General features: G+C 36.8%; 1 protein-coding gene across 2 annotated transcripts in view; it reads left to right on the forward strand.

Annotated features, from left to right (window-relative positions):
- prmt7.L (protein arginine methyltransferase 7 L homeolog) overlaps positions 1-13,968 on the forward strand; it is a 64,229-nt gene extending 50,261 nt beyond the window's left edge. For both annotated transcript variants that reach the window (XM_041589146.1, NM_001086541.1), the window contains 4 exon segments: positions 8,452-8,526; positions 8,870-9,030; positions 11,364-11,460; positions 11,917-13,968. In XM_041589146.1, coding sequence (XP_041445080.1) covers positions 8,452-8,526; positions 8,870-9,030; positions 11,364-11,460; positions 11,917-12,081 — 498 coding nt within the window. In that variant the 3' untranslated portion in view covers positions 12,082-13,968.
- Positions 13,969-23,449: the final 9,481 nt, after the last annotated feature.

The following is a 23,449-nucleotide window of genomic DNA, read 5'->3' on the forward strand; positions in this document are numbered from 1 at the left end:
TAGAAGTCACGCTCCATGCATCTTCAATAGTACTGTCCCTAACCTATTACCTAAGCAGCCACTAGACAAGAATTTACCATTTTGATTACAATTCACACATTCCACACAATTCACACATTCCCCCAGTCTGATAAACACACCATTTTACTGTATTACAGGATATTGAAATTATCTAATTTCTAACCAGGTTTCAAAATTACATTTGTAGCAGTTTTTATGCATGGCTTGTGTCCATTGCTGTTTTTGAAAGATAGCAAATGGAAGAATTTAAACCTCAAAAAATAAATAAATAAATAAAATATATAGAAGACAGCTTACCGGCACTCACGATGGTTTAGTATATTTTGCCTGGGTGCCGACCACAAAATAGTAAAGTAATATCTTTAAGTAGAAGTCACACTCACAGGTCTTAGCAGGAACAAGTTAATTTTATTAACAATGCCCTCAAAAGGCACAAATACATACAGAGAAAGGCTAGGGACCTTACCAAAATGTTAGCTGTTTTTTTTTTATCTTAAATAAAACCATTTTTTCCCCACCATAAGTCCTGCGAGTGCTAGCTTCTATTGGGCATACACACACACACTCTCTTCTCTGTGTATGGTGCAAGTACCAGTGAGGTTTTTTGGTTATCCCTCAATATTTAGTGCAAAAGAACGGACAGCACTCACAGTTATATTATAGTGTAAAAAGCATATAACATTTCGACCCGAGTTCGGCCCTTTCTCAAGTCATGTGAACAATGGTTTCTAAAATCTTATATTTCAAATATTAGAAATTTTTAAAAAAAATATATACAAATATCAACATAGTCCATACAGATTTTAAAATCCATTAAAGGAAGTGACCTAATGATTGTTTCCATATACCACGTATAGGGCTGTCACCGCATATATGCTGTGTAGAACTGGTGAGACATTTGAACTTCCTCCTAAACAGTTTGGTCTACGCAGCAAAAGTGGGTTTGTTCCACCAACATCCTACTCAGCTGCAGAGACATACATAAAACACGATAATACAACAAGATTTCGAATCGATATATCAGCAGGCGTTTGATTCGCCTAGCATGATATCGAATATAACTAAACAGGAGAGAGAGACCATACACAATTTAATGGAAGATACAAGATCACGATCAAACCCTTGGACAAAGGGGGTGTGATTGTAATCATGGACACAACATGTTATGTGAATGAGATCAAGGGACAGTTGGAGGATGGGGAGGTGTATAAGGTTCTAGATGGAGACCCCTTACCTAACATTACATAGAAACTAGAACAGGTGTGAACAACTATGGTTAACAACCATGGTTAACAACCAAGTGATTTCAGATGAATTAAAAGCACACCATTACTGTATAAGCTTCCCAAGATCCATAAGGTTCCTGTCCATCCACCGGGTCGACCGATTGTGTCGGGCAGTGACTCGGTATTCTGCAAAATGGCGACTCTATTGGACAGAGTCCTAGGACCTTTGGTTAAAAACACTTTAGCCTATATGAGGGATGTGTGAGGGATAGTGGAGATCCTCTGCACTCAACACATTATTATATAGATATATATATAGATATATATATATATATATATATATATATCATCCTTGATAAAGGCCCTAATGTGGGCTGAAATGTTGGACACATGAGTGATGTTGAAATAAACCTTTTTTGATTGAAGATTTGGTGTGCTGGTCCACTTTGAACATTAGATATATAGATATATATATATATATATATATAGATATATATTTACACACATATATATTTATATGTATATCAAACAATTAGTGGCTAGGCATTGGGCTAAGGCTAAACACAGCATATGTACATGTGTGTATATATATATATATATATGAGGGTATAAAACTTGCCACTTTCACTAGCACTTTTTCTTTGATAAAGGCCCTAATGTGGGCCGCAAGGTTGGATGCACCAGTAATGTTCTAATAATAAAATGTTTTCTACATATTTGAAGAAACTGTAGTGCAGGTCCACTTTGAATCATTGTATGTATAAATATATATATATATATATATATATATATATATATATATATATATATATATATATATATATATATATATATATATATAATATGTCCAAGGTACCTGCACTCCAACCACTTAGATACTTTCACGGGTGCTTGGTCAAAGTAATACTGTATAATCATCAAAGGATGGACCAGCACTCCGGTTCTGATAAATAATCGTGCTTTTATTCACATATGGGACGCACAATATATATTTATATTGTATGTTCAGTGTACGCACTCCTGCCGGTGCGTTTGTTAAAATATATCATACACTTAAGCAAATAAAACGTTTTATTTTTAATGCATATGCAACGTTTGGGCCTTTTTCAAAGACAAATTGCAAGTGAATGGGTGCATACTTAAATACTCTTTAAAAGTGGCGCCAAACATGACGTCATAGGAAGTAAAAGCCTTACAAAAAAGCTCATTTGTTTAAACATAAATGCAGTACATGTTTCTCACCACACAGTGCCACTGTTGTGCTAGTGAATAATGTGTCCAACTTGGTGAAACTAAAGTGTCCATTCCGAGATAAGCCATTCAAAAAACCTGCAGGTTTATACAGATCAGCTACTTAGTTTCCATAATGACAGATACACATTAGCAACTTTATCATGCTATTGTTCTATAGCTTCTATGTTTCAAAGTATAATTACTTTTTTAAATCTGTCTGAGCACATATTACTCCATGAGAAAATCTTATCCAGTTAGAAAGCAGCTTATTACTAACTGCCCATTCAACCCCTTAGGTGTCACACAATACGGCTCATGTATCCAGTAAGCCTTTCTCCTAAGTAGGGTATTGTCAAAATCGCCGCCTCTCGCTCTAACAGGCATGAGCTCAATGGGCATACACCTAAATGCAGATGGGCTGTGCTTTCCTTCTGCCCAATGTTTCGCCACCAGCTGTTGAGCAATGTCCTGTTTTTTGCCTTGTTGTCTCTTTCTTGGTCCAAGGCTGCTCTAATACTTGCACTGTGCATCCCAACCTTCTTTACGCTTCCTGTCATGCCACAGTAAATCAACCCACATGGGCATTTAATAATGTACACAATCATGTTTGTTGTACGTCATCCTTTGTTTAATACTGTACTTTTTACCAGTCCGGGGATGCAAAAAATGGTTACCTAAGATCAGGCTAATACAAATGACTCAGCCACTGCATCTATGGATCCCTGGTCCAAAAAATGTTGTTCCTGGATTTGAATATTTGTCAGTGAGCTACCTCTCTGCTAGCTAAATTTAGGCTTGTGAGGTTATTTTTTAGATATACTATCATCACTCATGACTACGGGCCAGTGTTTTAACACACATTTACGCAAGTTTCCAGAGCCTTCGCCAAACTGGCTCACATAGTACATATAATTTTTGTTTTCTTTCTTTTTACTCAAGTTTGTGCCTCCTGTATCTGACTCTAGTAAAATCTCTTCCCTACTGTGGTTTAAAGCCCATTCTTTGGTATCACTGATCAATTCTTGTGGGTAGCCTCTATTGCGGAATTTTTTGCACATGTTATCCAAGTCTTCCACTCTTTTTCTATCCTCATTGTCTATACGCACTACCCTAATCATTTGTGACTTTGGTAGTGAATTTTTACAGATAACAGGTGATAACGTCTAGAAATTCTATGCTACTCACATTATAGCTCAATGTCAACTTTATGGGGCTAGCCATGTAATTAAATTGATCCACTAACCCCTCCAACTCTGTAATGGGGCCTGACCAAATGAAAAATATATCTTCAATATAGCGCCTGTAGAAGGCACCATATCTCCTGAGAAGTGCATGGTTCAACATGCATTTGTTTTCATAAGCAAACATGTAAGCATTAGCATATGCCGGGGCTACCTTAGATCCCATAGCGGTCCCTGCGCGTTGTATAAAATATTGCCTTTCAAACTTGAAATAATTCCTATACAGGATAAATCGCACTAGGAAAAAAAATGAAATCACATGGGGGCCCTTTATAAAGCTCATTGTCAGAAATCAATTGCCGTACAGATTCTATGCACCCCTTATGATTGTTACGAGGATAAAATCAGTTACTGGTATATCTATACTCCTGATTACCATCAGAAAGTCATTGGTATCTTTTAAATAACTACCCATTTGCTGTACACAGATGGTAATCTAGAAATTCTGCTATCTTTTTATTCAGGGAATCATTAGATGAAATGATAGGTCACCCTGGGGGTCTCAACAAGTTTTTAAAGATCTTAGGCAGGGTGTAATTGACTGGTCTGACTGGATGTTTAGGCAAAAAATATTCTAGCATAGCTGTCGAAATCCAGCCATTTCTTACTCCAATATCCAATATGGCCTTATGCTCGTCATGGAAACTGCCAGTAGGGTCATAAGTCAATTTGCCATAATTTTTTTCGTCATTTAGTTGGGACAAAAGCTCATCTTTATAATACTTATAATTAAGCACTACTACACCTCACCCTTATCTGCTTTTCTGACTATAATGTCTTTATTACATTTGAGTGTTTTAAGTGCATTTCTCTGCTCTACTTACAAGTTGCCCCTTCGCTTGCATCCAGTTTTATACCATGCTGTCATATCCACATTAAGCGTGAGATTAAAGGATTTAATAGAAGCGTTAGTACTGATGGGATCATAAATGCTCTTAACCTTAAATTTACTAGCCAAAATATACATTGGATCAGCAGCATCAGCATTATCAGTAATGTCCACAGTCTCAGTTATATGTCCACTGTTATCTAGCCCTTCTGCCCCCATGGTCTGTCCAAAATGCTTTTTAAGGGGCAGATGCCTAGTAAACTTGAGGTTATCAATAACATGGGCAAAGGGTTTAGAACCCACCGTAGGTATGAATCCTAGACCCTTCTCTAGCATGGATTTCATTTTTTTCTGTAATAATAAAACAGTACCTTGTACTTGATCCAAAGTAAGATATAATTAATCCTTATATAATGCAAAACAAGGCAGTTGGGTTTATTTAATGTTCAAAATGTTTTTTAAGACTGTTTGTAGTTACTAATTATGGAACAATCCATTATGGGGGGAAACCCCAGGTCCCAAGCATTCTGGATAATAAGTCCCATACTTGTATATACAGTATATATTACGAAATTATGTGCACGTGTATAAGTTATTAACCAAAGATATGTGGACCAGTTATATACAGTGTATATATACTCTCTCTCTCTCTCTCTCTCTCTCTCTATATATCTATATATATATATATATATATATATATATATATATATATATATATATATATATATAGTGAATAAAGTACCCCCTCTTGTAAAATATAAGGATATTATTAGTTACCGAGGAGTTTCATGACCATATAAAAACACGAGGCCGAAGGCCGAGTGTTTTTATACAGGTCATGGAACTCCGAGGTAACTTCTAATATCCTCATATTTTACAGCTGGGGGTACTTTATTTATTATAATACACAAATTTTAGTGAGTCATGTGACAGAAATTACATCACTACTCACCGTTTATAACTGATGGCATCACTACTCACCGTTTATAAGGATATAATTTACAGGATATTCATGGCTTTTGTGTATTATATATATATATATATATATATATATATATATATATATATATATATATATATATATATATATATATATATATATATATATATATATATATATATAGGATTAGATGAACAAACAGGGCAAAGTCTTTATTGTTCACATATACATACTCTGTGAGCAAAGCAGCATAAAACTAAATAAAACAAAACAAAGTCCTTGCCGCACTTGGGCTCTAACTAATACACAGGGTGGTTTCCCTCTCTACTACCGGTCCCCTACTGGGATTCCCAGCCAAACACACAAGTACAACTCCACAGAGTCACAGTACCTTTACAGTGTCCTTTTCCTGTGGGAACAACAAATAGCTGCTTCCAATGGCTACCCTCAGATCCCAGGCCTCAGCCCTCTCAGTCTGTAGCTCAATCACACTGTGTTCGAGTTACCGGTTCACAATATATAAACATACACACAATGCAGAAGTCCAAAGGGTTCACACAATGTGTGCCATTTATAGCATTAAGAATGTCTACAACAAACATAGATACATTATAACAAACAAGGGCAAGTTGTGCTCACCACTAATTTTTAAAACCATTAAGCGGGGGTGCAATGAGGCTGTGACCACAAAATACATATAGACAAATACAAGAGTCCTCTGCACTCAACCCATTATCAATATATTTAAGACATTTTGTGCATACTGCTACTGAAAAATGCCTTACCCTTTAAACAAAACAGGGATTGTTTGTCCATATATTGCAATATATTTAAGCTGGCCAACTACGTCAGTCATCCCATATCTGGCCAGTCCTACGCTTAATTTTCATCTGATTCATTAAGAATTCTATTGCTTCATTATACATTTTACAAAGGGACTAAGTTTTACCTGCAACTTACTAGCTGCTTTCAAAGTAAAACTCCCAAACTTGGCTGCCCTTTTATTAGACACCAGTGGGATCACCTGACTATAGCTGGAAAGGGTGGGAACTACAACAGGGAGCTGGTCACTGCTCCTGTATAAACTAAAACAAACAAGGGCAAGTTGTGCTCACCACTAATTTTAAAACCATTAGGCGGGGGTGCAATGAGGCTGTGACCACAAAATACATATAGACAAATACAAAAGTCCTCTGCACTCAACCCATTATCAATATATTTAAGACAGAGACATTTTGTGCATACTGCTACTGAAAAATGCCTTACCCTTTAAACAAAACAGGGATTGTTTGTCCATATATTGCAATATATTTAAGATGGCCAACTATGTCAAAGTCATCCCATATAGATACATTGCCATCTGTGTATGGTTTGTAATGTTCATTGTGTTAAAATTACTATCAATGTGCAGATAGGATTCCAGTTGTCTGCTTTCCTTAGGGCATATGTACTTGCCGCTTACATAGTTAAATAGTTGAAAGCATACTGTCATGGGAAACTATGTTTTTTAAAAACGCATCAATTAATAGTGCTGCTCCAGCAGACTGAAATCCATTTTTCAAAAGAGCAATCTGATTTTTTATATTTAAAGGGGAACTCCAGCTTCCAAACCAAAATTTGATAAAGAGGCCCACATAGCACAGAAACCCCTAATATACCCATTACAGTTAACTGTTTCTTCAAAAAGTGTGAATACATGCCATTTCTATGCTGCAATCCATCTGGTTAACAGTTCTTCTCTTTCTGCATCATTTGAAATCCTGGCAGGGAAGGAGGGACTAAAAACTGATGTTACAAATTGTAAAAACTTCTCCATAGCTTACAGACAGCATACAGGACCTACATAACCCACAATGCATTGCACTGTGATGTTCTGTTCCTTATTGAAATCATGTGTGCAGGGAATTGTGGGGTTTGGAGGATGCAGACTAAGGACAGATAGCTGTTGATACAAAGTAACAGTAGTTATCCAGTTTAGCAAAGTAGTCAGAAAGATCAGCAGAAAAGCGGGGGGCTAGGCTTAGGGAACTGTCAGAAACCATTAAAAATCATGAAAAGTCTGCATATTTTTTAACTGATGTATATTGCAAAGTTGCTTCAAATTATGTTTACTTTTCAAAAAGCTCTCACTATGTTTCATCACTATGTTTATATAAGCAGGCATTGTACATGGGGGTAAAAGAAGAAAACCTACTTACAGTATGATCTTGGGCCCCATTTCTGCCTTTTTTACTTTTAAAAAAACGTCCAGGTAAAATTGAGCCTGGAGTTGGGGTGGAATTAATAAATATGTGTCGCAACAATCTCTCCCACAGTGAAAGCAACTCTCTTTTTGGGCTGAACTCCAAAGAGGATTCTCGTTGGATCCGTCGCATGCAACAAGTTGCAAGCGCCAAATATTATGGGAGTGATAGAAAAATCTCAGGTACAAACAGCATGTATCCGACACGACTGTCTGATGTGAACAATACGTGTTGCGTGTCCATCCCACAGTCGAGTTGTGTGTAGTTTGCACCTGCGATTTTTCTATCAGTCCCATAATATTTGGCGACTTGTGGCATGCAACAGATCCGACAACAATTGTCCGTGGAGTTCAGCCCTTTAATTACCTCCCTAAACCAATTTTTAACCCAACAGTTTGCAGGTGGGTGCAGATGACCAAAAATCATTGCCTCGAGGATGAAATTTAACATTACCTGTCTTAACAAATTTGTTACTGCAGGCTTAACTTGATAATACTTTTCACCTTGTTAAGTGAAACTGAGCAGCTGTCACTTTTGTTAAGTTCTATATATTGGCTTGAAAATGCCACTTTTAGGTGGACTTTGACTATTAAGGCTGATTATTTGATCAAATAGCATTACATTTCTCTAAAAATTGATTTTACCATGTTTTTCTTAATAGAAATGGTTTCTTTAAATTATGTTCTCCTAACGATAACCATGGATATTTATGTTTTAGGACCTCTGGAGGATCAGAAGTCCTTGTGGTATGTGTGAGGGATTTGATGTCAGCATCATGGACAAAATGATAAAGGTTTGCAATGTTTGTGGGGAGTTGGCAAATGTTGGGAAAAGTCACTTTCAGATGCTATAAAACCACATGTTTGTACCCACTACTTGTTTTTCTTTACATTGCCCTGTGAAGGGTTCTATATTCAATCTGGTTAATATTGAAACATCTTGTTTTAAATCCTGTGCGCTGTACTATTATGGCCTGTGTATGGCCACCTTTATCATACAGCTACCTTCTGAAAGCTCAGTATTGTGAAATGTGATTTTAACAATACATTTTGGGATACCTACATTTTACATTTTCTTAATCAATCCCAAATCTTTATTTACGAATGAATTAACATTTGTTTAATATTATTTTGCAGAATTCTTTAAACTTTAGAGAATCACAGGAAGCAGAGCCACATCCACTTTGGGAATACCCCTGCAGAGCCCTCTCTGAGCCAATACAGGTTATGACTTTTAATTTCACAGAACCAGTGCCCACTGAAGAAATCCGTGCATCTGGTTCTTTAAACCTGGTGAGGTAGGTTGGATTTGAAGTAATCATTATTGCTGTCAAATGTCTCTAAGTTCAGCCCTTTATGTTTGACACAGAGGAAGCTGCAAATATTTATTACAAAAATAACAAATGGCACTGTCAAAGGACAGTGTTCCATTACCATATTCTCAAATATGTATGCAGATTCTTGAAAGTGATGAATGTAGATGGAAAGACAGATAAAAATATATGCAAGTGTATCGATAAATCTATGTATGTATGTATGTATGTGGAGAAATCGAACTTGATGAACATACATAATATAAAAGGTCTTTTACCTCTCTGCTTAACGGTTAGTTCACATGAGGAGATTCGGGGAGATTTTGTTGCCTGGAACTGCCTCAGCGTTCATAGGCTACAATGAAAATTCACCTATGCTAATGCACACGCGGGCGACTATAGAAAACGCATCGCTGCGTGTGCATTAGCGCAGGCCACTTTTCATTGTAGCCTATGGGAAAAACGCTGAGGCAATTCAGGGAGATGGTCGCTCAGAAGACAAGGCGATTAGTCGCCAGGCGACAAAACCTCCCTGAATCTCCTAGTGTGAACTAACCCTAATAGCATTACTTGAAGTATATATCTCCTGTGCCTTGGTTTCAGCATGTTGGCCATGTTGGCTTTTGTGGCTTTTGAAAAAGAGAGATTGCACAAACCAAGACCCATTTTTTAAAAACATAGGACCACCATTAGTCTAAAGGGGTGGGTATGAGGGTGCAATAAACCTCATTAAGCTTCAGCCACAGCTTCCGGCTAAAATACAAAAAAGGAGGGTTGTGGGTGCACACCTAAGGCTAAATTTTAATACATTTAGATACAATGGAAGTGCTACTGATCCGGCCAGTCAATCAATGCACATTCCCTGATGCCCTGTCTGAGTAATTCAATAAATATGCAAGTGCATGTAATTTAAAAACAGGGTTTTTTTGTTACAAAGTTATGATCATAAAATTGATAAGCCACCATACCACGTCAAGGTAAACCCAACACTGTGGTCCCTAAATTGTTTATTTCTGGTCATAGTATAAAAGGTCTTTTACCTCTCTGCTTAATAGCATTACTTGGAGTAAATATCTCCTGTGCCTTGGTTTCAACATGTTGGCTAAATCCTTCCCCGCCACTGTGTGGGGTTTACCTTGACGTAGTATGTTGGCTGATCAATTTTTTTGTAACAAAAAAACCCTGTTTTTAAAATACATGCACTTGCATATTTATTGAATTACTCAGACAGGGCATCAGGGAATGTGCATTGATTGACTGGCCGGATCAGTAGCACTTCCATTGTATCTAAATGTATTAAAATTTAGCCTTAGGTGTGCACCCACAACCCCCCTTTTTTGTATTTGTATTTTTTTTTTCAGCCTGAATAAACAACATAAAATGTATTCTCTTCTAATCACAATTTTAAAGAAGATATAAACCCAAAAAATGAATAGTTGTACTTACTCTGGTTGCTTCCGAGAGACATTTTGCAACTTACATTTTCTATGTTAAGTGGTTTCTGAAGACATTTGGATTTTTTAGATTGCTAATATCAGGCTTTTGTCAGAAACCCTATGGTTAACTGAATACTGGACATGCATATAAATTGTATTGACCATTAGGGTTGCTGTCTTTCAAAGAGAGCTGGTAAGCTGGCAGTCTGCTATTAGCAGTCTTTAACTCTTAATATCTCAGAAGCCACAAACAATAGAATATTAATGTAAATTGCAAATGTGCTCAGAAGTATATGCTAAATAATTTTACTAAATTGTTTTTTTGGATTTAGATCCCCTTTAATGCTGTGATCACTCCAGGTACGAATCAGTAGCATACAGAGGTTTGCCAAGATTGGATCAATTTACCAGGCTGCTGCGAATTAGCACAGTTCTATAATGGATGTCCATCACACAGTACATATCATATATTGTATTTTACACTGTCTTTAAAGCACATACAGTACATTTAATTAATCTTGCTTGTGATACCCTTGCTTAAAAATGTCAGCAAAGTAGTGAACAATAAATGCTGTTTAGCAAGCAATTAAAAAACGTTCTTTAAAGTAGAAGGAAAGGTCAGAAGAATTAGACATGCTGGCCATTCCAAATAGATTATCTGTTACACTCAGCTAGAGGTGTCTTTCTTTCATTCCATATATTTTACCAGTAGGCAGATGTCAATTCCTTTCTTTGGTTCAGTCCCTCTGACATGAGTGAACACATGCATATCTTTATTGTACAGAAGGAAGTGATGACGCATGATGATGATGGTGAAATGTGCAAGTGAAAGTCTGCTTAGTCATTCTGTAATGTTTGCTGATTTATCTTTCTGGTCCCTAGGTCTGGTCAGTGCCATGGTGCAGTACTGTGGATGGTGTATGAACTCACCAAAGAGATAACAGTTAGTACTGGGCTGATTGGAATTTCAGAGGAGATGGTGAGTGACAGTGGTATGAAGGCAGAGTTATTGTATCAGGTTAACGGGTAATCCCAGCTCTGCCACCCTAACTCATGAAGAGTAGTGGAGAGGGCTAATTTCAGGGGTTTCGGGAACGGTTACAGCAATGACATAATTTGTTTACTACATTTAATTATTTAATGCTTTAGTATTTTGTTTGGGTTAAAATATATAAATTCATAAAATATAGCATAAAAGAGATTGAGTGGCAAAAATTTGTTATAGTAACAAGCAATGGTGCTTTGCCTTTAGGTGTGTAACAAGTCTTGGCATAAAGGGATAAACGCTGTTCTTTGTGATTTCTGTTTTAGATAAATGTATAGTGCTTTTGCCATTCAGTAGAATAATGGAACTTTTATGTGCTGATTACAGGCAAAGGATGCTGGATGATGATCAAGATTAGAAATAACATTGTATTTCTGCATTTGGTTGCAGGGAGAGTGTCAGTGGTATCCTCACAGAAAACAAGGAGTCTATTTCTTCAGTTCGATCCTGAACCCACAAACTATACCAGCCCAGTCTCCCAGCTCTGTCTCCTACTCAGTGACATTTATACCAAAAGAAGGAGATATTCGGATGTGCTTTGAACCAGACTTTTAGCAGCAACCCCCTCCATATTTGATTTTATTTATTTGTCTTTAAGGTTTCAGATGTGCAGTTCAGAAGTCAGACAGAATTGCCTGGAATGCCTTAAGCTTCTACACTCTGGAACTAAGATAAATATTGGTTTAGTAGGAGAAATCAGTCACTCCCATAAGCCTCCCTCCACTGCTTTATATGGTATATGACCAAGTATCACTTGCTGAATGCATATTACTCCAAGCAGTTATGTATTTCTTGACTTTGTTTGCTTTTTTCCCTCATTTTCTGATTACAGATTGTATTTACGTTTGCCAGTGGTGACTACAACCTTTCTATTTTGCTTTTGTGCCCCAATATGAATGGTTATGACTGATTTGCATGTCTAGTGGCCAACAATACTGTGAAGAGGCCATTCAGAGATGCTTTTCTCTACAAGACATATTACTTATCAGCTTCTTCTTGTACTAGTAGAAATGCAAATTAAAAAAAAATTATATATATATATATATATATATATATATATATATATATATATATATATATATTTTTTTTTTTTATATATATTTTTTTTTTTTTTAATTGGTTTCATGCCTTTTAGGAACATTAAACATTGACATTGTTTGAAGAGAGCAACTGGGATGCTGACTATCTTTAGTCCTCCAGCCATTGCTGTTATTATAATCTTAGCATTTTAGCTGCTAAGGTATGCTGGGAGCTGAACATTAAGATCGATTTTTACAGTAATGGTCTCATTCATACTTGACAAGTCCTTTGATTGACGTACAGCACCAAAACAGGAAGATTTTTGTAGATAAATGCCTTTATTAGAACATTTGGCAGGACCTGGATAAGCGTTTCAGGCTACACAGAGCCTTTTTTCAAGCTACTTGACAAGTCCTTCTCTTATTGGCAGATTTTTCATGGGTCGAATTGAAAATTAGAAATTTTCAAGTTTTTTATGGCCAAAACTGTCAAATTCGACTAGGGAATTGGCAAAATTCAATTCAAGTTTTTTTAAAAATTTGAAATCGATTTTCTAGATTTATCATACTCTGGCCCTTTAAGACATTTCAACTATTCGCCACCTAAAACCTGCAGAACTGCTGTTTTAGTCAATGGGAGACGTTCTGGGATCAATTTTGAGGTTGTTTGTAGCCTTCCTGACATTTGATTTTGTTTCAGAGAAAAATCTTGAATTGAGTGTAGAGACTTATAGGGTTAAAGTGCCCCTATGCCTTTAATTCCCTTACCTTCCTCCTTTTCCCTTGTTGCTGGACAAAAGCCCATTTATCTAGTTATATTTACATATCAAGTTTATTGGCCAAGAGGTGTAATGACCACTTCCTACCACATTTCAATATAGTGTTTGGAAAAGGGTGGTCTTCCTCGCTGGCTGCTCGTGTCCTATCGACTGGTTGTTCCCATTGAGCCTGGGTACACCAAGGCCCAGTAAAGCCATTTCCCTAGAGGGACCAGTACCTCTAGTGTTGGGGACCAGGGAACCCCATGAACGAGGTTAGCTAAAAACAGGTTATATCTGTCACAGACTCTCTAGGAGAGTAAGTTAGAGAGTACAGATAGTATGAGCAGCTTTGTGCTCCATCAAGGATCTGTAGCAGGGAGTAGCTTCCCAAGGCTCCTAGATTGCCTTTAGTGAAGGGACCACAGTGGATAGGGCATCAGGCTTAGACTCCTTCTCCCTGACCATTCCACTGGTTGGATCTGGACCACTTAAAGGTATAATCTGCCTGGTGATGTTCCTTAGTGCTTCGCTACAATGCCTATGCGAGTCACATTCCTCAGCTGTGTCATCCAACCTCTTTCAGCCTGCTAATATATTGCATAAACCTCCTGACTGTGGTCATTTGTCTAGAACAAATAAAACTATCACTTATGTCACCATAAGAACCTCCTGGCGTCCATTATTCCTATTTTTACTGCACAGTAACCTGAGCGTTGTAGTTACACTACACCATTCCTGAAATCTTCCACTTAGCGAATGCCCTAGCCTGAAGTGTATGTACATGTAACCCATGCTCCTAACACTAGCTGGACATTAACCCCTTTTTGGTATGCCTAGCCCAAGTTAGCATTACATGAGTTTTTAAAACTCAAATCTAGGCTTGGGGAGAATTTGACCCATTTCGTTACGCCAAAAATGTCACAGACGCCCATTAAAGTCTATGGGCATCCAAATTTTTTTGACGCACAACACCATACAAGTCTATGGGCATCATTTCTACGTCGAAACAAGGCGAAAAAATTCACCCATCCCTATTCAAACGTAATTCAATTCAAATTCGATTCAAGTTTTCGGGTCACTCTATTAGCAAAGTTTAGAAAATGCTATTTTTTTTATATATTTATATATATATATATATCAATTGGTTGAATTTTGAGTTTATTGGAGTTTTAAAAACTCCCATGAATTCGAAAATTCGACCCTTAATAAATCTGCCCTTAGAGTCTGATGTATTGAAAATATATTTTCTTTTGAAACAAACTTTTCTTAACTAATGTACCAGTTGTGCATTTATATTTGCTATTCATAGAACAGCAGCCTGTGGTGGTTTAAATATATGTACTGTATATCATTTCTCTTTCTTGTGCTTAATACTGTATGTGTAAAATATTAATATCTCTTAGCCAATTAAAGTAGAAATGCACAAAACTGATCCTAAAACATGTATTGTAATGTTTAGCACAGTTTAATGCATTATGTTGGGGTAAAATCATTTAATTTTCGGAATTATATGTTTAAAACATGATTTTCATTTTCCATCCTTTCTCCGGATTCCTAATGCACTTTACAGCCACAAAAATATCTATACATGTATGAGACCTATTATGAAGAATGCTTGGGTACTGTTGTTTTCCATTATGGCTCTTTCTGTAATTTGGATCTCCATACCTTAAGTCTGCTAGAAAATTTGGATCCCCATACATATATACTTGTCTCACACTCTCTATTCCCCAATCTCTTTGGTAACAGTTTTTACACAGGAAATGTATCATATTTGTCTTTTGCCATCCATAACCTCAATTATTTTAAAGTGGACAACTGCAACTGATTTTCATTTTTTATTATTTGTGGTTTAATTATTTAGCTTTTTATTCAGAAGCTCTCCAGTTTGCAGTTCCAGCAATCTGGTTGCTAGGGTTCAAATTACCCTAGCAACCAAGCATTGATTTGATTTGAATAAGAGACTGGAATATGAAATGAGTAATAAAAACTAGCTTTAATAACATTTGTTTTTAGATGGGCTCAGTGACCTCAGTGATTTGAAAGCTGGAATAGTCCAAAGGAGTAGGCAAACAATTCAAAAACTATAATAAAGATAAAATGAAGGTCAATTGAAAAGTTGCATAGAATTAGGCATTCTATAACATACTAAAAGTTAAAATGTGTTTTTGCTGCTGAGTTATTTGTTAAACATATTCTGTAGGCATCATACTGATGGCGAAATAACACAGTGTCCTTCCCAAAAGAGTTTGATTTCTTAATTTATTTTATGAGTTCCTTGTCTTATACATTACTTTACCTCAATATGGAGTCATGTCAGTCTTGATATGATCATTTTTGAACCATCTTGGCTTTCTTGACTTTTCTGCTCATATGGAACAGCCAAATATTTGCTGTATGTTTCTCTAAGTATTTCAGTGATTATTGTATCACATTTCTGTGTAGTATTGTACTTTAGGAGTACAACCTAAGAAAAGCTGTAATAGTGTTCCTTTAATGCAACAAAAATAGAAATCAAAGCACAGTTATTGCCCGAGGCTTTCCAATGCACAATTGATTTCCTTTAAGACATATTGTGTAATGTCATGTATATTAAGGTGGTGTGTCACATGGTGTCTTGCGCAAGTAGATTTCTGGCAGGTTCACATGCCATATGTGTGTGTTTTCAGAGGTTTTTTTATTCTAGATTTTTTTGAAAAATGAAAAAGTGATAGAAGGGAGTAAGAACGCTGCGTGTTAAGCATTCATGTTATGATTGTATAGGGAATAGTCTCCATGTATGGTATGTGTGTGTTTATGGTATCTGTGAGGAACGATTGTCAATATGTGTGTTAAGTCTGGTTAAGGTGGGAATTTGTTGTTTCCTTACAAGAGAAATGTTTTTCGGAGGTTTCTTTGGGTGTTTATTTGAATGTATTGCCAAAGCCATGTCTTGTTTTTGTGTGTGCACATACAAATATGTTCCATATGCAACGTTAAACATGTTAGATCAAATGGTCTAATGATCAGAAAATTGTATGGACTGCTTATCTAGGAAACCATATAATTAAAGTTATGTGATGTTGGGCATGTTTCACATTGGAGATAAATCTCTCCAGAGATCTCTGGAGATGTTGCCCATGACAACCAATCAACATATATATAACACCTACTGTATATGTTAGAAAAGAAAAGCAAAGCTCTAATTGGTTGCTATGGGCGAGTTCTCCAGAGATATTTATCTCCAGTGTTCGTAAACATGTCCCCAAATTCCTGTTTGTAACATGGTTGCCACGCCATTAAGACTATTCTGTTAATACTTTACAACTTTATTAATGTCCCGACCAAGACACATCTTGTATCTGGTTTTCCTTGCTGGGTAAAACAAGGGTGTTTCTGTATCTGACATAGTTCAATAGTTCTTGCCTGTTAACTTACTAGTTTTTATGAGGATAGTTGTAGGATTTGTGTTTTATTAGCAATATATGCTTCTTCACTCTTCAAATTTCCCAGAACAGAGCATGCACAGTTGAATGAAATAGCCGTCATTTTTGTTAAAGTTTGGCTTTTAACTCTACTGTGCATGAGCAGCCGTGAGAAGAAAGAAAAGGCAGGAAGAGGGTGGCTCCGTGGTACTTGCTGGTAGAACCCCGGGCCGGTGCAAGCCTGGAATGTAAGGTATGTAAATACAATCACTTGGGGCTGCCTAACTTTTGGCACTGCACTAGGCTAATCCATAATGGAGAAAGACAGAGGGATGCATGGGTGTAATAAAGTTGGTTGTAGCAAGCAATGCCAGTCAGCAGCTGCAAGGGTAAACAAGGTGTTGAACTGTATTAAAAGGGTCATAGATTGCAAAGCACTGGTAAAGCCCCATCTAGAATATGCCATGCAATTTTGGTCTCCATTGATCAAACAAGATATTATTACGTTAGCCTCAATTATTAAGAATGATTGGCTAATTTCATATTTTTTATGCTGATGAAGAGGCACATGAGGTGGATATATGATGACTATTATAGGGGACCATATTTAAAAAATCTCATTTAAATTGGTCACCTGACTCAAGCCAAGTCAAGGCCTCACTGGTAACCGTATGTATCAGCTTTTAACATACAAGTCCTTTTGCATGTACAAGGCAAAACTAGTGACCAGATGATGAAAAAGCTGGAGTGATCAACTTGCTAGTAATATCAGTATGTCAATGATACAGATATGTGCATATTCCCCCAGCAATTGTAGTGTTAAATCCCCAGAGACTGCTAACAGATGATTTCTCTAATCTCAGCCTTGTTTTCTTGTCGTTCTGGAGCTCTCCTGTGTGTGTGTCAAACCTCCAACTCCCAGAATGTTTTCAAACAGATGGGCTGTGTGGGTGATGAGCATTGAATATTAAAATCCATCAGTTCTACAGTCTTGTTATTGATAGCATAGGGCCAGATGGCCGTTCGCAGGAGGAATTTATCCAAATGTCTAAATGACAAAATCTGAATTCTTAAGTGCACATAACTATTCTATATTTCTGTATCTCACATCAGTGTTTACCAGAAGCTTCTGGTGTGTAGAAAGGCAAAACTATATATTTAAAAAAACTGTAGTAGTGATGCTCCCTGTCTTATGATTACAAATATCACAATTGTAACTATAATGTGAGGGCAGCAACATTTTAAGGAAATAAATATACAGCTTTGTATTTCAGCTGGTAGAACAACCAGTCATGTTAATCAATACAACTTATACAATATCAGAAATAGTTGCATAGCAAATGCAACTGAAAAGACAGTACACATTTCTGTCATTCTTATTTGTGCTCAAGTCCTATATAACGTCTAAGTTAAAGATGATGATTCTGTCTGCAGTTTGCCTTGCAAGGAGAAATAAATTTCCAAATCCAAAATTGGTGCATTCCTTCGGTAAACATAGTACAGACATCCATGTAAAAAAGCACAAAGACAACCCTGAGATCACAAGATTCAGTTATCTAATATACCAATCCAGGTGCATAAAAAGGGGCTCTACTATATTTAAAATCACTGACTGTTTAATACATAACCATAATCTTGTCACTAGTACATGAACTTTTTTTATTCTTCTCATTGTATCTAATGTAGATTGGATTATAACATTGTGCTACTGCAAAGATTAAAAAAAAAGTGAAGTACAATACAGATGAAGAGGGGAAGAAAATCATGACATAATGTGTTTTACCTATAGCACACGTTATAATACAGCATGTACACAATGAACTCACACTATCATCTCTAAATGACTACACTCTGCTTTCTGTCCCCACCACTCTACAGAAATAAAATAGCAAATGATTTGCTTCTACCTAAATGCAAATTCATCATTCATCTCCAGGTGTTTCGATGAAAGCATATTCAAAGGTTGTAAACAGGTCAGAATTTTATATTACCATATGCAAATAATGATATTACACAAGCCCTGTTCATAAATTATCCATCCTGAGTGGGAAGGAAGCTCAGAAACACTTTTAACAAAGAGGTTTTAAAGGAGTGTTTGTATTGAAAAGGCTTGGGTTGGAATTATAACTGAAATCTGCAACTTATCAGAACCGTAGAACACACTTCCGACTGGGTGTGGAGCAACATGCGGATGGAAAAAGCATACATCTTTGTTCATGATTTGACATGAACGATACCTTGGAATCTACTCCACCCTTCCAGAAGGCTCAGTGGGGAAGACCAGTTGACTTCCTTGATATTCAATTATATTAACTTAATTCCTTATGTCTTGGGTCCTATTGTTTGCTCACAGAAATGAAAACAAGTTTTTATTGGATGCAGTGCAACAAGGGGGGATACTGAAGCTGAATCTGTCTCTAATAATCTCTGAAGGGGGAAACTCATTCCTTCATCCAACTCTGTTATTAAATAAATTGCTGTACTCCAATCCATCATGAACACTTTCCAGTGTTCTATGCCTTCCCTATTCAAATGTGCCGCCTCTCTGCAAATCCTTGCACTGGCTATAGTAGCTGTCATATACAGAATTCACTTCAAGATCCTTGTACTCACTTACAAAGCACCCAACAATCTTGCATCATCATATATCACCTCTGTTATTGCCAAATACTTTACACACCCCCCCCCCCCCAATGTTTCAGTAAGTGTCTGTACATTATTGCCATCTCTCCTCCTATCATAATTTTTACTCCGGCATTCAGGTCTTTTCCCATGCTGCATTCATCTTCTGGAACCCCATCCTTCATTCCTTTAGACACCCCAAAATCCACAGGCTTCCTCACAATCACTTAAAACCCATTCAAGCCTTTAACCTTAGCCCCTCACTCTATGCTCACACACTTCTGGTTTTCCATTTCTTGCTATGTTGGAGTTATTTCCTGAGTGAGTTCACATTTCATTGTCCTTTAATGCTAGTTGATCAAGAGGAATGCCAAAACCCCGCATCTTAAATATTGGAATTATAGCCGCAATCTATAGGTACCATAACAGATGAAGGGTAGTCTTATAAAATGAGAAAAACTGGCCTAGTTAAAAATAAACTAAGCTCTCTAAGTACTCAAAAGATTCAAAATAGGTCCTGGCATTTCATGTAGAGAAGCCCAAGTAGTTCCCATGGGCCCAATATAGTGACTGTTGCTGGCATCTTGCAGCAGCCCCTCTGGTGTTTACCAAAATCCACAGTTTGCCAACCAAAACCTTCTTGAGGATGTATTCCATCAGGACCTCTGGCCTTGTTTGCATTAACAAAATAAATCCGATAGAATTATCTTATGGTCATCCCATATGTATTTTTTTCTTTTTACACAAATTAGAAACAGTTCTTTTTTAATAGGCCCAATTGTATTAATATAGCTATTGATATTGATTCCGACAGACAAGAACAAGTAAACAAAGGTCCAGGACATTCATCCCAGGCTATTAAAAGGTCTTGATCTGTAAATTTAAAACCTTTATACTTTGGTGTAATTGAAGAATTGTTATGGAGGTGCCATTATTGAAAAAAGAGAACTAAAAACTATAGATCTGTCTAACATCAGAGATAGGAAAGATTTTAAAGGTGGTAATAGGGGATAAGATACATTGCAAATCACTATACTATGTTTGTGCATGGTATGCGTTATATGGAACGCATAATAGATCTTGCCAGACAATTGCAAGTACCTTCTATAAGGAGGATAGCAGAAGCCTAGGCATTATGGTACCTTTTGATAAAGTATTTAATACAGTACAACACGGATTGAATTAAGGAATTATAGCTTGGAACATAATATTTGTACTTGTTTAAAGAACTGGCTGAAGGGTAGATGACAAAGATTGGTAGTAAACTGAATTTTTTTTTATTTAGACCAGTGTTGTTAGTACTGCAAGGGTCTGCCCTAGTATATCTATTCCTCATTCACGGGTTTGCCTGGTCCCCAACTTGTACACATGCCTTCTTCTGGGCCTGGTGTACTCAGTCCCCCTGAGCACACCCAGCTGGATCAGCATCCAGAGGTGGAAGAGGAAGAGGCCACTCCTTACACACACACTATAGTGCAGTGTGGCAGGAAGTTGTCACTCATCTCCTGGCAGATCACTCTAAGAAAAAGGTGGCGGCCTTAAAGCTGCAGGGAAGATTAACCCGTAGGGGCCCCTACACATACATGCTTCACTAAATACACTTTTTTGACTTTCAAGAATATCCCGGGGGTTGCAGGTTCTTTTTTGGAGATTCATATGCAAGTTTTAACCATGCAACTGGGTGATGTTGGGAAGCAGAGTGCCACCCATTATACTCCTATATATTTTATATTTCTCTGGGGTCATTTGGAGGGGTTCAGTTGATGGACTTTTGTCTTTTTCAACCCAAATTAGCTATGTAACTATATGTAACTGTGACAAACTGAAATATGGTTAATGAACATAATTCATGGCCCAATGTGAGAGTGATTACCTTTTTAGATATAATATTAATATTGATGATGATGGACTACAGAATACAACAGAAAAAGGATACTGACAGAAATATTTTGCTACAATGGAGTAGGTGTTACGACAATAATGACCAACGTTTCATACTGCCAGATGCTGAGAATGGTGCAAAATAATCATAGATCGGCAAACATTGATCACACAATTGGACAATATGATGTCCTGCTTTCTACTAAGAGGCTACTATCTAACTTCCTATTACACTGCAAAGAGCAAATCACTGACCCAGACACAAGCAAACATATCATAAAATTCTTCACCCAAACAACAAAGGGTGTCATATATAGATTTACATTTTTGAGCACCTATTTTCCTGTTAATAAAAATATTGGTTAAAGAGGTGGTTCACCTTTAAGTTAACTTTAAGCATGTTGTAGAATGGCTAATTCCAAGCAACTTTTCATTTGTCTTTTTTTTTTTTTTTATAGTTCAATTTTTTGTCTTCTTCTTCTGACTCTTCCCAGCATTCAAATGGTGTTCACTGAACACATCTAAAACCAAATGCTCTGTAAGGCTACATATGTATTGTAATTGTTGCTTTTTATCACTCGTCTTTCTATTCATTCCCTCTCCATAGTCCAGTCTCTGGACAGAGCTGCCTGGTAGATCTAAGAACAGCACTCAATAGTAAAATCCCATGTCCCACTGAGACACATTCAGTTACATTGAGAAGGAAAAACAGCAGCCTGCCAGAAAGCATTTCTCTCCTAAAGTGTAGGCACAAGTCACATGACTGGGGGCAGCTGGGAAATTGACAAAATGTCTAGCCCCATGTCAGATTTTAAAATTGAATATAAAAAAAATCTGTTTGCTCTTTTGAGAAATAGATTTCAGTGCAGAATTCTGCTGGAGCAACACTATTAACTGATTCATTTAGATAAAAAAAATTTTTTCCCATGACAGTATCCCTTTAAGCTAAATATGTACTTATGGAACTAGTTCTGATTTTGCTAACCTAGCAATGGGTAGCCATTTCCAGTTTTTTTGGGGGGGGGGTAACTTGTCCCTGAATTGTGACCAGTGCTGAACTGATAATTTTACATTTATACCTGCAGATTCCCAATTTGTATTATGGTCAGTATAACAGTTCTGAAATGAATGAAGTGCCAGTCTACCTAGTAGATATGCTGTATATTGTATGTCCTCAAGAAAGTCTCTACTAGGGGCACACTGATACCTTCTTTGTTGTATGTGGATTATTTCACACTGTGTGCATTATTATGGAATCCAGTAAGTTATTTATGTCCCCTAGTAAATGTTTATTTTAAGCTCCACCAGGGAATCGACGCCTATGTACAGTATACTGATCTGGCAACTTTAGCAAATGCACATAATTCCTTTGTGCAACCTTAGACAGTAACTGTACTGGCGTCATATATAGTCTGAAGACCAATCCATACGGAGTATACAGGGCCCACAGGCACCAAATTGGATTGTTTGTTAGTGGTGCAATTCTTATTGATCATTGACTGCTGCTGCTAGGAGACTTAGCAGTGACAAGTGTTTTCAACATTTCAACTCCTCAAACCCATATGCACCCTTGCAGGCTGACTTTACTCATGCTCAAAGTCCCTGACCTTGCATGAATTTCACAAATGAGATTCTTGCACATTTGTTATTTATCTGTGAGTGTATGTGGCGAAATCTCGTGTGCAATTGGATATCCATCATTATACATTTTTTCTCTCATGCTCAAGCATGACTAACTACCATACTCTCATAAACAATAATAAACAGTAGTTTGGGCTGTGCAAATATCTGCAAGGTACATCTTCCTTAAGTTAGGGGATGTGGGTGATGATTTGTTACATCACTATCTGTTTGACTTTCTAATTGATTATTTCTAACATTGATAATGTATGGACAGTATCTGTGTTTTTAACATTGTGGTAGGCTGGCCAGACACTTTTTAATTTTGTGATGATTTACTATTGTGAAATAAATGAATACAGCGAATGTAGCACATATTTCTGTTTTTTATGCTAGCAAAACCTAATCACCAGTTCCACATAATGTATGCTGTCAAAATGTTCTGTACTTGGTCTTCTGTTATTCTGTCTTTGGGAGGTCTTGTCCATTCACTTGACATTAAATGTCATCTATATGCTGATATCGAAATATATTTATGAACCCCTTCATTGATCACTGATATTGAGAGTCAAATCTCTTAATTTCCTCCATATGGATGCATCAACACCATATTAAA

Source organism: Xenopus laevis, chromosome 4L (assembly GCF_017654675.1).
Source record: "Xenopus laevis strain J_2021 chromosome 4L, Xenopus_laevis_v10.1, whole genome shotgun sequence".
In the NCBI taxonomy this organism is placed as follows: domain Eukaryota; kingdom Metazoa; phylum Chordata; class Amphibia; order Anura; family Pipidae; genus Xenopus; species Xenopus laevis.